At 29.2% G+C, this 15,967-nt stretch overlaps 2 protein-coding genes across 3 annotated transcripts in view; one reads left to right on the top strand and one right to left on the bottom strand.

The window, feature by feature from the left end:
* Positions 1-15,933, bottom strand: part of LOC115234012 (kinesin-like protein KIF14) — a 17,370-nt gene extending 1,437 nt beyond the window's left edge. The window contains exons 1-11 of one of the 2 annotated variants that reach the window (XM_029804697.1): positions 15,626-15,933; positions 14,737-15,294; positions 13,909-14,455; positions 13,597-13,824; positions 13,381-13,509; positions 3,733-3,893; positions 3,309-3,509; positions 2,599-2,871; positions 1,552-1,624; positions 1,295-1,464; positions 433-895 (exon numbers count right to left, since the gene is read on the bottom strand). In XM_029804697.1, coding sequence (XP_029660557.1) covers positions 433-895; positions 1,295-1,464; positions 1,552-1,624; positions 2,599-2,871; positions 3,309-3,509; positions 3,733-3,893; positions 13,381-13,509; positions 13,597-13,824; positions 13,909-14,455; positions 14,737-15,294; positions 15,626-15,732 — 2,910 coding nt within the window. In that variant the 5' untranslated portion in view covers positions 15,733-15,933. The remainder of the gene's footprint in view (positions 1-432; positions 896-1,294; positions 1,465-1,551; positions 1,625-2,598; positions 2,872-3,308; positions 3,510-3,732; positions 3,894-13,380; positions 13,510-13,596; positions 13,825-13,908; positions 14,456-14,736; positions 15,295-15,625) is intronic. The other variant, XM_029804698.1, reaches the window with a different exon arrangement.
* Positions 5,887-12,984, top strand: LOC115234028. The gene is made up of 2 exons (XM_029804732.1): positions 5,887-6,307; positions 11,381-12,984. Exons 1-2 carry the CDS (start codon positions 6,196-6,198, stop codon positions 11,626-11,628), a joined length of 360 nt encoding a protein of 119 aa, XP_029660592.1. The 5' UTR covers positions 5,887-6,195; the 3' UTR covers positions 11,629-12,984.
* Positions 15,934-15,967: the final 34 nt, after the last annotated feature.

Below are 15,967 nucleotides of genomic sequence, written 5' to 3'. Positions count from 1 at the left end.
AAAAAAATTAGAACAATTTTTTTTATTGCATAATTTCCAAGAGAAAATGGTTTTAAATATAAAAATTTAAACGTGCTTCTATATTTTCCTATAAAATATTGAATTTTTGTGTGGAAGAGGACAGTTTTTTTATAGCAAGTTGCGTATTGTAGTATTCACATATTGTTATAATGCTAAAGCATATCAAATTCTCTGCTGCTGTATCTTATCATTGTTACTGAGATTATAATATTATATATTATAATAATAATAGTAATATCGATATCTCTTATCATAATTGTATCATAGTAAAATAAAATCTAATAAAAATTCTAAAATAAAAAAAAATTATTCTATATCTTTTATTCAATTTACATGATAAATTATCTTAATTTATATTACTGGATACTTTCCCTAATAATGTGTATATATAATTGTTGTAACATAACTCACATAATTAAATCCGGCTTCTTTACATCGCTGAGTCGCTTCCTTGACGAGTATTTGCATTTCGTGCAAACTAATGCCACCGGCGGTTATTGCTTTTTGATTAAGTTTTGTCTTTAGCGCATTTTCGATATCCGCAGTTCTTTCGTTCAGAATATTCTCCAGTTCTTGCAGGAAGTTTGATTTGTATGGCGATAGTCTCGCGTGACTTTGCTCCAGTTGTATTTTCTTGATCTTATTGTTAGTTTCCATCTCTGTGACGAGTAATTCCTTTTCCAATTCCAGTTCCCTCTTTCTATGATTAATTTGTTCAAGTGCGTGCTTTTGCTCTTCCACAGTGGAACCGAGAATTTCGATTTTATGCTCATATGCTGATTTTTGCGACCCGAGTTGCAATTCCACTTCGCGTTTGGCATTTTCCAGTTCCTTTATCGCTTTCTGTTTCGATTCCTCCAATTCTGCTCTTAATCTGTATCAAAGAAAAATTACTGCGTATAAAAATAGTAATTGTCACGATGATATTTGTCGATGGGAGAAGAATCAGAACGCAATTGTTGATAAGTATTTATGTCACTAACGATATGTTTTGATAACAATGCGAAATTATATCATTAATCATAGTACAGATAGCAAAAGCGTAAAACCGCCAAATGTTTTATTGAATCTTTAATGAATGAATTTGCTATCGTTATCTCTGTAAAATCAGTAGTAACAAATAAAATGGCATTCTCACAATCTTCATTGAAACAATCATTAATAACATAAATATTTACATAAATTGCGTTCTAATTAATCCTTTTCTTTCGATTAATATTTAATATCGAGAAATTTGTTCATTTTTTCTATATTTATTCTGAGCAATATATACCTTTCTTCCTGTACTCGGAGAATTTCTTGATATGCAAATTCAAAATCTATCGCTTGTGTAGAAAGTTTGGCATTGCAGGACTCATCATACGGATTTAGGACTTTGAAATAGTGATTACCACCGATGACTAAACGATCACCATGTTTAAGCATAATTTTTCCAGTTATTATCTAAAAGGTAATAGAAATATTTTTATCAAATTTTTTATTTTTTATCTCTTTTACAACTATTAACGATATATTATTCATTGTCATTACCTGCCCATTGACATATGTGTCTCCATCCATTTCGGGTGTCAAGATTAATTTTCCCCCTTTATTTTCGATGGAGCTAAAAAAAGAAATTAAAAATGTTAATCATGCATATGTGCAGGAATTGAAATATTCAGTAAACAGCTAAGATAAGCATTATATCTGTTTCGATGAATATTCAATTTTCACCAAGTGCGTAAGTCCATTTTAAAACGAGCTGTAATTTGTTGCATATTTGTTGGCAAATTAAACAAGTACAATTCAAATATTTTAGCATAAGTCTCCGACTTATTCGGATTCCAATTTATTCAGTAACTTTGTGAATCCCTAATATATCCTGCATGATGTGACATGCTTGGCGATAGTAAAACATGGCACAATATAATTATAAATAGAATGTGCGAATATTATATAACAAAAATCGACAACGCTTATATAGAATTACAAGAAATACAAAATTTGTTTCACATCTGTCAGAATTCATCTAATCGATAAAATAATTTGTATAAATTAATAATTGTTACTATACACATCCTCATTCGTTGCATAATAGTAGCATTATACATGCATTAAGATTAAAAACAGTCGAAAGAACTAACAAACAATGTACAATGTATACATAGAAATAGTTAGCTTCAAAAAGTTCTTGGAATTGGTTGGCATAATTACTGAAACTGTATGAAGAAATATAGCTGAAAAACTTTTCAAGTGGCTCTTAGGAACACAATCAACACGCGTTAGCAAAAGTTGATAGCGGAAATATGTGATTAATTGTAAAAATGAATTATTTTGAAGGAGATATAGCTTAAATAATTCATAGTATTTTATATTTTTTAGAAAGAAAGTGTTTCCGAGAACTTTTTGAAACTGTTGGTATGATGAAGGAAATATATTCACACAATATATTCGAAAAAACACATATAATGAAAAAGAAAAGCCAGCATACACACTAGAAAAATATCTCCTCTATTTCGCCAATTCATTCCCTCTTTCTCTTTTCTATTTGAGCCCAAGGATGAAAAAAGAAACAAGCACACACAGTCTTTGACTAACCAGTGCAATTCCCTAACAAGAGGTCCATCCAACATGATATCCAGTTTTGTGAGGGTAGATTCAGGTCTGCTACTTTTCCCAACACGAACCAAACCTGGAGGTATGAGATACAAAAGCGTACCGGATAACATAGGATCGGCTGCGAGATTTACGAGACAAGGCTGTTTATCTTTTTCGTGAAAATCAATCTCGATGGCGATTCCACAACGACGCAAATATTTAAGCTCCGAACTTTTTTTCTCCTCGGCTTTCTGGAACTTTTCGCGCCAGCTCCTGTAATTATACATGTCTTAACGATTAGGTCTTACCGATTCAAAGTAAATCGTAAAAAATCACTAAACAAATTTGTGAAATTTCTGTACAGACTTAATGACACCACGTATGGTTCCACGATAAATAGCTTCATTTACAGACACACATAAATCCTGAAACTTTGACAAATTTTACTGTAAATGATAAAATGATTATAATTTCCGAGCTTTCAACAAAATAATAATAGTTTAACATCATAAAACATGAATCTATTATAAGTTCCTTATTTAAAAGTTATATCTTATAATTACAAAATTATTCTGGTTAATTTTTCTTTAATGATCAATTGAAGATAATTACATATACATATACATATAAATTACTATAGGAGGACAAATATGGATTTGACTCCATAATATTATGCTTTTATATATAAGAGATCCAATTATTTCACTCACATTTGAGTCGCGGCCAATTGCTCTTCTGTTTTCTTTAACTGATCCTTCAATTTATCAATCTCCTTTTGCTTTTGCTTAACTTTCCCATCGGACTGATGCATTGGCTCGATGCAATTGAGTAATCGACGAGGTATAACTCCAATTTGCTTCTCATATCCCTCTCGCATCCCGCGTAAACGTTGAACTTCAGCTTGTAATTCGCTATTCGAATAAATTTCTAAATTAAGCTATTAAAATATATATATTTTACTTTATACTTTGGTTCTCTCAAATGTAGCAATAATAAAATTCTAATTTTTTGGGTATTTTTTTTTTTTTCTTCATATTCGTGCGATTTTTACGTTTCTGACATTTTTGCAGAATGTAATCCTGATGATAAATATTGAGTTTTTGTTTAATTGTATTTAAGGAAGAAATATTTTACCGAATTACACGATCATGTGGATCTTCGTTGATACGGATTCGGTTGACTATAGCTCTGGCCTGGCATGCATATCGAAGAGTCGCTAGAGTTTCTTCCACGTGAATATTGGCCGGCGATACCGTTCCCAACATCGCTGTCCGTGAATTACCTCCTAAACTCTCCTATAGAAATATTTATGTATATTTTTACATAATCTCTTAACAACTTCTCCCCACAATACATATTTTTATATGTGAATTATATGTGATCAAATCACCAAGACGAGAAAAACATATAAGTAATGTTTGCAACATTTCCTCTTCGCTTTTCTCATTTAAATTTAAAATATTTTTTGAAGAATGTATTTTTACATCTCTTTTCTATTATGCTTATAAATAAGGATTTTATTTTTAATTACGTTTTTCTGAAATTGCCACGCTGCAATGCTGTATTATCGAAACACAAACTAGGTAAAAATAGTACAAGTAAGTAAGTAAAAAATATGTGAATTAGGTATACATGTGAATTTGTCACATGCAAAAATATTCATGCATGCAACACGTGACGCTTTGCACCACGATATATGTATATTATTAATATTTAAATTATATCTAATTATATCTTCTATCCACCAACAAAAAAAAGAAAAAAACCAGCGTTTATCGTGTTTTATAACACCCAGACAGCACATGTCTGTAAAAAATGACTAAAAGACAACTTAAAGGCTTATTGTCTTAGACATCTTTAAGATGTCTTTTGTCTTTTCTGTGTTGTCTGGAAACATCAGAAATATCGAAAGCAATCGGTTGCAAATCTAATGATTTATAGATTGTATCACTGGATATCGTCGATTAAAATTGTCATCCATCAATGACAAACCGATTTTTTTATACATCGATAAATAAATAAAGAGAAATATCAAAAAAGAATATATTTTTTGTTTGGGCGTAGTATTTAAGATAAATTTAAATAAAGTTAAAATTTTTAATCAAGTTTATTTTTCAAGAGCCAAAAATGTATAATATACCTATTTCTTCATATTTATTTTAAGTAAACAAATAACAATTTATGCTTCGTTTTCCTTGAAATAGCTTGAAAGCACAATTAATTTTCAGACTGTCTGCTGTTTCTAATATATCTTAATTGTATGTACAGAAATTGTACCTAATACTACAGAATTGCACGTGAATGATCAAATATCACAACAGTAAGATTTATATTTATATCGATTAGCGAATCTCCAAGATATGTTAATTATAAAATTGGATTATTGTTGTACACAACATGTATATCACAACAGTTTTATCTATATATTTACAAATATTAATAGACTGTTTTTACATACAGTGTGAAGAATTTGTTAAAAAGATAAACAAAAACATCGAGTAGGTAATTGAATAACATTTTGTTCGTCTAAACAAAATCTGCACAAAATTTGATATTTTGACAAAATAATTCCAAAAAAGATTTCAAGTATGTAATATAGAATAAATTGAACTTGTATGAAGCTGTAAGAGCGAAAAATCTTCCAGATAAAAAAGATGAATCATTTACAGAAAAATATTTTTCAGAAAATCATTCAAAAAAAAAGATGATTCAATCATTGAATCTAGTAACGTTTTTTAATAATAAAATAAAATATCAAAATGAAAAAATGTAATATAAAATATAATAAATTTATTCTAACGTATAAAATTGTTATAAACAGATCCACCGCATGCGGCTTTCACGCCGTTCATTGTCCGCGAGTTATCAATGAAAAAAATATCTTTTGCAATAATTTTAACAATAAATTAACTCGATTCAATAAATATTAATGCGTCCATAATCGAAAGCTATATTGTTTTAATTCATACAAATATGATTAATGTATTATTTTTTTATGAGTATCGACAATAAAATAAAACGAGAGCGCTAATATGTACGCACGCGTGCACGCACGCACGTAAGCACGCACGCACGTAAGCACGCACGCATGCGACTTTCGTTGTCACGCACATTGCTACCTTTTGCGCGTCGCGCAAATCCGCGAGAAGCGGCGAAGGTGATTGGCGGAGCGGAAGGTGGGGCACATCGGGAGCGTAAACAAGCGTATACGCATTCCGAAGGACGGAAGATGTATATGTATCGCGCAAGAAGCGGTAGAGGGGAACGGACGTAGAACCGGTAAAGTGGAGAGGGGTTGACCGACAGATAAACATTACATGCGTTGGAGTTAGACATACATGCACGATCCACGTTTCGTTAGTTGAAAGCAGAAGCGATCGGCGACGGGATCAAACTGATCTTTTGGAAGAACTACGTTTCTGCGATCAAGAACACGGAGACCGTGACGCTTTATCTACAACTAATCTTCTGGAGCAATCGCAGCATCTTGAGAAAAAGAATCATGCTCGAGAATACGAGTCGCTGACGAGAGAATCGCCGACAATTCTCGTTCTTGACATTCTCATTCGAACGTTGATAGCTAATTAAAAAATCGTCATGGATCTCGTTTACATACCGGAGGTGTTTACTTATGGATATTCGAGAAATCCGCAGTATCGCGACTACGAATTACCATGGAACAAGGACTACTTCAAGTGCAGTAGCACCAGTGAGTACAGAATCTTTTTCATTATATTCAATTCGGAGCTGATAATGTTTATGAAAATAGAATATGTAATCATATTCGTATTGCGAAAACTAGCGCGTTTTCTACTCATTATCCTTGACCATAACTTGGTAACTGACAACTAATTACGGATATTCTTTCTCTCTAATTACTGTAGTCATATTTTATTGATGGTAATATGCTATAAGTGGCATTACTTTTATATACTTGCAGCGAAGATATTTCCTTCAATGAACATACAGGATGTCTTTTTTTCGTTTAACGAACGAATTCTTTTTCCAAAATCCGAAGTCGATCTCCTTTTCTTTATTTAAACAAGAATATTAATAATTTTTACGATAATATAAATGATTAAAAATGAATGAACGCAAATCAAATAGCAGAATAATAACAGATTTTAAAATCTTATTTTTCAGTGAATTTTTGCAGAAAAAAGATGTAGAAAGAGAGAATTGTCTTATGTCTTGACAGATAATCTTGATTTAAGATCAAATTATTATCGTGATATTTAAAGAATCAAGGAAAAACTGGATATTTTCGATAAAAAAAATTATTGTACTTTAATCAAAAAATTCATAAATCTCTTAGATTGATGTCCTGTATATTGGATAAGATAATGATTGGTGCAATGATATTTAACTTTGTCAAAATACAACAAAGATATATTGCGCGCAGATGATTAATGATGTTTATTAAACGTGGTCTTTGCAGGAGCCAAGCAAAATAATTTCCCAACGTAAATAAGAGGCAGGCTCAGATTTTATCTTACAAATATTAATTTAATTAATAAACAAAAAAGTATATTTCCGTTCTAATCATGTTTTCTTTTTTTTATTTTTAACATAAGATCGCGCATATAGAACAAAATAAGTATCACGTATATTTTTGCCAGAAAATATGATGAAAATAATTGACAAGTAATCTCAAGATATATGTATATCGGTGCTTTTATCTGTAGAAAGGCATATCTTATCGTTGATTTTTAGTATTTGTCGGTAAGGATTGAATAGCATATTTTTAGGCACTCGTCAAACAAATAAAAAATAAACAGTTACTTCAATTATTTATATCCGTATCATATTCATCATTTTAAATGAAATAAATAATATCGACGTATCTTTCGATTATTCGAAATTCACCGCCACAGCTATTTAATATCTATATAAAAACGTTTCGAATCGGATGAAGACTGACAATGAGAAGAGAATGTAAACACGTATCAATAGCCGTAAAAAGTATTGTAAAAGTATGACTCTTCAGAATAATCATTGTATACAGAAACTTCGTAATCTGTGAGCGACAAAATGGCTTTTTATACACGAACAAAAAGTTTTTCAAAGTTAACAGAGTAAATTGAGTTGTAGTAGATAAATTAAAAATTATACATAAAAAAATAAATTTTAAATAAAAAAGAATTATAGTACATTAGTTTTATATAAAAATATAAGAAATAAATATTATGATATAAAACAATATAGATATATATTAATAATTATATAATAATAAATTGTAAAAGATTTTTGTGAACTGACGTCGTATTTTTGCTGCGATTTAAATGTACAATATCGCCATATACATACAATGTCGTTAAATCCATCAGATTAAAAATGCTGATGAATATATATATCAATCATACATATCAAAGTATGCAAAATATTAACTGCGTCAACATTCTGTTAATAAATTAGCATTAAATTCTCATTATAAGAACATGAAATACACTCCAAAGTAATCGAAAATAATCAATATAAAATGATATATGATAATAGAAATAATAATTCTTCGCATTATCATTTTATATTACATTATATCGCTACAGTTTAGATGTACATATCATGTGCACCAAAAGAGAAATATCGTTAAAAAAAAGATAACCACTACATTATCATGAATTCGCGTTTTTACATACCGCATTTTATCAACATTAATCGCATTTATAACCATGCGGTGTTTATAGCCATAATTCTTTGGATAATTTCATCGAGACAGGATGATTTACACGATATTAATTATTAAATATTGCTCGATTTACTAATGGTAAGGAAGATACGCAAAAGCACACGTGTTACTGTATTTTCTCATGCAAATCAGTCTTTGTTCACGTCATCGCAACCAGATAAGCGTTGCATAATTATGAAAATCAGTGTTTTAGCATGGAACATTGATTTACGAAATGCGAATCTCGATTTTCATGGTCATACATCGATTTTTTTTAATTTTACATTGTTGATCAAATATTATATTGGCAATAATACTTTGATGCGAATTTACCGCGCGTTTATCTCATATCTGCGCGATCTTAATACGGACAAATAAAAAGAGGATCCCTTGTTAGCGTATTTAAGATAAGTCATGATATATCAGATAAAATGAGATATTATCGATGGTACAATCTTAAATGTGCGTTTCTATCTCAGAAAAATTGCATTGGTCAATCAATGATTATATTACGAAAACAATAAGCACATTATTATTGAGGATGTTATCGATATTACTGAATTATACCGAGATTAGATATACGTAAGAGCCGCATCAAATTCGAGAAACGGGTGATGGATTCTTTAATAAAATTTAAATTTAAATTTTCTTTTGTGAAAATGTGAAAAAAGAGAATCAATTATTTTCGAGAAAAGATATACAAAGTATTGAGATAATACATATATGACCAAATAATTTGCATTATTTGCATATTTATTCGCGATTTCAATTGTTCTAGGTATCATCCGTACGCACGTTACGTTTCTATGATATATATACGCGCATGTATTTTTAGCTGGTTTCTTCAGACGAGATGACCCGAATCACGTTTCGGACCTCAAAGCATCTCTTCTCGTTATCAATCCGCGGATTCGTTTTAAAATTCAAAACACAGTATCTTTCGTTCGCATTAGTTATATAAGAAACTTACCAAATGTCAATTAAACATTTGACAAGAATGCTAATCAGATTTCAAAGTTTTTAAGACATTTTTGAAATGCATCTTCTCCAATCCTTCAGACGACTGCATCATTTTCATCGGATTAATTATCCGTTTAAATATAAATATAATCCGTCAATATGTTTGCGACAACTAAGACTATTACACGTAATACATTCAAGTATCTTAATAGCCGTGAGGTAGAACGATGGATTTCCATGACTCAAAGCAAGGATATAATTATCTGGCGCTACAGGTGAGCGAGTCCGAGATCTTACGTTGGCATTTTTTTAATTAACACGTCGAATACCGTGACGGTCATTCGATGTTATTACACCGGTATGTTTTATTGGCGCAGAACAAAACCAATTATATTTAATAGATTACGTGTATCGCCAATAAAGAGAAAATTAAAAAATAATTAATATATATGCTAAGAATTTTGATTATTTACCATTTATTTATAATACTGTACATTTAATTAGATTCTTGAAAAGTACGATTAATACTTTAAAATAAAATATTCACATTTAATGAGTAAAAAAAACTCAGAAAATTATAGCATCACACACAAAACACATAAAAATGTGTCAATTATTGGTTTTAATTAAATCAAAATATTAAATCACTTTATCTTGAATTATGTTATATAATTGTGTGTAAGTAGATAAAATATTTTATTATATAGCTAACATACAGATTATTTGTATCTCAAAATAAACAATCAAGAATTTGTCAACTTTTAATAATAAATGTTTAATTTAAATCTCATCAAAAATTTTATCCAATTATCGTTGAAATATTATTGAGCTTCATATTTTGTCTACAATAATATATGTAATTGATGTAGATATAAAACGTTGCGTAAAATATAAACTAATACTTACTGCAAAAAATTCTATTTATTTTTATTAGCGTACTTATATAAATATGTTAAGTAAAGTTCACGGTATCTCCCTCTTTTTTTTTTTTTTGAAAGAACGTTTGATATTTGAATACTTGCATATCAATTACATGCATCGTTGCGGATAAAATGTTAATAGTTCGATTACTCTGTTTCGTTTCGCGAATATAAGACGTTTTTCTCGAGAAAATACTTTGACTTTTTATATTTCATGAATTGCGTCATATATGCCTCAATATGTTTATCAAGAAAAATATCACGCTATATATATTCACGTTAGCAGGCTCGGATAAGTAAGCTTACCGAAGAGGAAATAAACCGGTTTAACCAGCAAGTTTTATATGACTTGTAAAATACGCACAGATAAACATATGCGATTTCCATCAACAAAAAGAGAATGTTTTCAATTTTTATAAAATATTCGTATTCATAAGCATTACGTAAAACTATGACAAAATAATAATAATAATAGAAAAAAGTGAAGAACTTTCAGCAAAAGATCCGTCTGCAACATTCAAGATCTGAAAATGTATTTTTTTGTTGTGTATTTTTCCGTAAAGATATAAAATTATAATTTTTAAGAATTTCCAACTTCGAACTTTCTCTCGTTAAAATCTTTACATAAGTCTGCTAATTAAAATCAATTATTTCTGCGAGTAATTATTCATGTTTTATGCATAATGTTTATACATAATACATTGATTACATATATACATACCATTATGTAGAAATTTTGAAATTCAATATTTCCATAAATATCGGATAAATGTGTTTAATGGGATCTAAATTATAGATTTATTACTAAAAATTGATGAATCCTTGATTATTCATTTGAGATAAAAATAATTTGTAAATTATAATATATTACTTTAATCGATCTGTAGATATATAACGTAATTCAGACTCAGCAATGTAATATTTCAGCTTACTATAATTGAACCATTGCTATACATTTATTGCTGTGTGAAAACATAAACCAGTCAATGCGCTTTAGTAATCGATTAATAAAATGATGCAGTCAAAACTATGAAAGTAGAAGTTGTATTTCTACTCAAACTTTTATTATATATATTTACATAAAAGAAAATTTTTTATATATACTAGGGTAAGTCAAAAAGTAAAAGAACTTTATAATCTTTATAAAGTTCCTTTACTTTTTGACTTACTCTAGTATATAATTATTAAATAAAATTGGAGATTGACACACTACGATTCGTTTCGTATTATTATTTAGGAAAATCAGTGGAAAGCCAACGAACCACGCAGCAACAATCCAAAGAAAGTTGCCACTTATGCAAAGAGATGAAAAGGAGAAATCTAGCGGTTTACATAAGAAGTAAATCACGAAGCGATTCCTGTCATGAGGGAATCCATGAAGAAGAGGAGGAAAACGATGCAATGAATAGTGAGAAAAATGTGGCAAATACCAACAAAAATAAATTTGCTAAATCATTATGCAATACAAAAAAACAGGAATCATAACTCTTGAAGTATTACGTAACGAAAAGAAACAACAATATTAATTTTAAGCGTAATATGCAGGTGTAAATACGCATATATAATGAAGTTATTTTAATTAGCTTTAATGATGTTAATCTTACGTTGACGACCATTTATCTGTTTTTGAAGACAAGTTTATATAACGCGATACAAAAAAACGAATAGCATGAAAATACAAGCATAATGAATTATTGGGTTAATTAATTAGACATATAAACGTTATATTTTCAAAAACAGGTATGAAATAAATTTTCCAAGGGTAAGATTATAGATGTAATTAAATTAAGATTTATGCCGAAGTTTATCATCGTAAACAGGAATATTTTATCATTGCAATTGTTATCAAGATCATTATTAATAAAGATTATTAAATATATAAAAAAGTAGTGATAAATTATTCAATTGGCGTATAAATAATGCTTGCAAAAACTGATCTGCTGAGTTAGATGATGTTTCTGTTTTGAAAAATTGTGATTTTAAGATGTACCTGATATATTGCTTTACGACTAAATTTTCTCAACATTGGTTGCACGCTAGTTTTCTAATAAATGTTTCTTTGTAAATATGGATATAAATACATTTCTATATAAATATGCAGATGCGAAAACAGATATTTGTAGATATGCAAATTTCTATATCGGCATATTAAAATTGAGTGCCTAAAATTAATATAAAAAACAATATTATTTTTTTATAGAAACTGTTTACTATGACTTCGGTAAATTCAGGAAACTACATTGATGCTTGCACGCAAATTAGATTTACGCTAAAAAAACTAAGAGAACGAAAAAGGAACATTGTATAATTACACATTTTAGATTTAGTTGATAACTATCCTGCTTATGAGATAGTAAGCATACTTAAACTCGCGCATACTGTAAAAATTGATACAGAAAATCAATTTGAAAATTCGATACAGTTTTTTATAATGAAAGAGCTCGCTAATTGCTTGATGCATAAGACTGAATATACGATTTTGCATATAAGATGTAGTAAAGTAGATTAGTTGAATATAATATTGCCACTACATTGTAACAAAATTACGTAACTTGTATTTAGCTCTGAGAGATAAATATATTATAATTAAAACGATAACTAACAAGACGATGAATAGAATTGAAGATTAGAAATAAGATAATATACTTTTATCATATTTGTGATGTGATAATTATGTATTAAGATTTTGATTTGTATATTATCAGATATAACAAATCATTTTACTGTCACAAATATTGTTATATTACGCACTTGCGTGATTAAATAACATTGCTTGGAAATATAAAGCATAAAAAACCGGATATTTTATAAGAATAATAATAATGCACAAAAATCTAAATTCTATAAAAATGTATTTTCCTAAATTACTCCCTCCCTAATAAAATCCCAATAAATTTTATCATTTCCAAAAAAAAATATCACATTTTAAAATTGTCTAAACTTGTTTAGATTGACAATGAATAATAATAAGGCATGAAATAAAAAAATTAAAATAATACTTCATAACGGTTTAGAAGATCATATAAGGCTTATCTTATATGAGATAATATCTATTTTAAAAATTCACGCCAGTTTGCATACATTCAAAAATATATTTTAGTGTCACATTCTCAATCCCCAAAAAAATTTATCTATTAAATTATTAGATTTATCTATTAAATCTAAATGATAAACTTTTTTATAGCATTTTTGCTTATATGTGAATAATCTAAAACACACAATTAAAATAGTACTCACTTTTAGCAGCCATGTTAATACTGATTCGCGATATGGTACAAAACCCTGTTTACGATTATTTGTGTTCTCCGTGAGTGACACTATTACCTTCCCCAAGGTAAGCAAAGATTTATTGATAGATACACCTTCCTATTGTGAATAATTTAATATTAAATATTATAAATTTTATTGAAAATGCATAGTTCAAGTAAAATCTTATTAATCATAAAAACATACTCTTAATCTATCACCAGTAGCAGAAGTTTGACTCAATCTCTCACTACCAGCTAAATCAACCAAATTAATTTTACTACGACGATCGGCATCAAGTGATTCACAATCCAATTTGTTGTCCGAATGTGTCTGAGTTAATATAATACTGAAAATACTATGAGATCGTGAGCTTTTCTCATTCATACCAGTTGCAGCTGTGGCTCTTTGTGAATTTCCAACTTTAAGCCAAGCCTAAAAAATTATATTAATAAGAGATTAAATTCATATGTAAAAAAAATAAAATCACATTTTGTCATTGCAAAACTATAAAATTACTTGTAAATCCTTGTAACTTTGCACACAATGCTGGCTCAGATCTACAACATAGGGGCCAAAGACAGGATGCTCTCTTACTTTAAGAGGAGCTTTTTTTGATCCATTATTTGTACTAGCCAGGAGATCGTGTATCTTTTCATTATATATTTCAAAATAGCTAATTTCTACAGTAGTTATAATCTGTGGATTTTCATGTGCTTGGGTAAATATTTCTTGACAGAATCTCGGTATAATACCGACTTTTTCGTCAAATGGCGTCACGCTTAAATGCGCAGAGTCTACGCCCATTAAACTGTAACTTTTTCCAGATCCCGTCTGTCCATATGCGAATAAGCAGACATTATAACCCTCGAAGGCGTTTTGCACTAATGGCAATACCATATTACGAAAGACAATTTCTTGGCTGGCATGACCAGGCGTAAGTGGATCATTATACGAGATGAAGCAATGATCATATATAAAAGTGTGATGTACAGATTCACATTCCATAATAACATTCTGACCATTCCCTTGCACAACTTTTTTAACTTTTGGATCATTCAGTTCTCTAAAACAGATATTGTAAGAAATAAAATGTTTGTTAGCATAACATAAAGATTCAATAATTAAAGATAATTAAAAATAAAGTTAATTAAAATGTAAAATAATTTCTTAAGACAATTTAATATAACTATCAATATTTTTTTTTAATAATAATAAAATTTGATATATAAACTTTTTTTATTATCTTAATTACAAATAATTAAGATAATAGAAAAATATATGGTAAATATTTGAATAGAATATCTTGTATTATGACATTAATTATAGTTATGAAATTATACTTACTTGGAATTCAAAGGTCTGATGCGTATTCCAACAGTGAGATTACTGCTTTCACCATCATACATTGTTTGTTCTCCGACTACTATATCATCAATTTTATGAGATGGAGTTTCCAAGTGAACCACATTAAAACAATCTGGAGTGCTTTGTAACAAAGCATGATCGCTAAAGTAGCATTTCACAGGTGTTCTTGTAGCAGACAAAATATTGAATTTTGTACTGGCATTAGGTGTATTTGTCATTTTTGAATGCTTGGGTGTACAAAACTGTACCACTGATGTCTTGTCATTAGATGCGCTATTTACAAATCTTGTTCTGACAGGAGTCTTTAATTTTTCATTAGATGTAATATTATTACAAATTGCATTTTCCTGCTTCGATAGATTTGTAGATTTGACACATGGTAGTTGCATACTAGTTGACTTGTTTGAAGGCCTTAAAGTCTCTGTTATTTCGTGTTTCGACGTCTTCTGTATAGGACATTGTGTCTTTTTGTTTGTACTTTGACTTCTCGTTGAAGTAGATGGTTCATCAGATAAGGTAGGATACAAATCTTTCTTTCTGCAACATAAAAATCATAGTTTTAATTTGATAAGTTTAATTTAATAATAAAACAGATGTAAAAAATAATAAAAATAAAAATATTAAATAAAACTTTTTTACACACACATAGTAAAAGTAACACTTAGAAATAAAAAATGTATATATATGCATTTATATAATTTTAGAGTTAATATTATATAAATAAAAAAATGTGTGGTGATATTTATTTAGTACTTTTGGTAACATATGATTTACAACTTTTATCTTGATGATAATTAAGAATTTTTAACCGTCACGCAAAACATATACAACGGCTATCCAATTGAACAGTGTCAACCGAATTACTTACGTTTTTATCGCGGGAACAGTGTTCTCCTTGTTAGAGTTTCTGGGCGAAGTTGAGAAGATAGCTTCGCAATATCCATGACTCGAAGATTTCAAACTGTGGTGAGACATTTTAGTTAAAATCGCGGAAAAACTGACACGTGCAAAAGACAATTTGATCGATTCAGTCAAATTTGATTTTTGCGACCAAACTCTTTTACGAGCTCTTGGTCATGGAATACGAAAACTATACGTAGATATGACTACCTCGGAAAATATAACTGCCACAAGAGATTGATATTTGACCAATCAGGACAAAGACATTTTAGCTCCTTTTGCGTAGTGTGATACGAGCTTTAGCAACTGT

This window comes from Formica exsecta, unplaced genomic scaffold, assembly GCF_003651465.1.
Source record: "Formica exsecta isolate Colony F162 unplaced genomic scaffold, ASM365146v1 scaffold192, whole genome shotgun sequence".
NCBI classification, from domain to species: domain Eukaryota; kingdom Metazoa; phylum Arthropoda; class Insecta; order Hymenoptera; family Formicidae; genus Formica; species Formica exsecta.
Note: the sequence above shows the minus strand (reverse complement) of the source record. Positions and strands in the feature narration are given on the sequence as shown.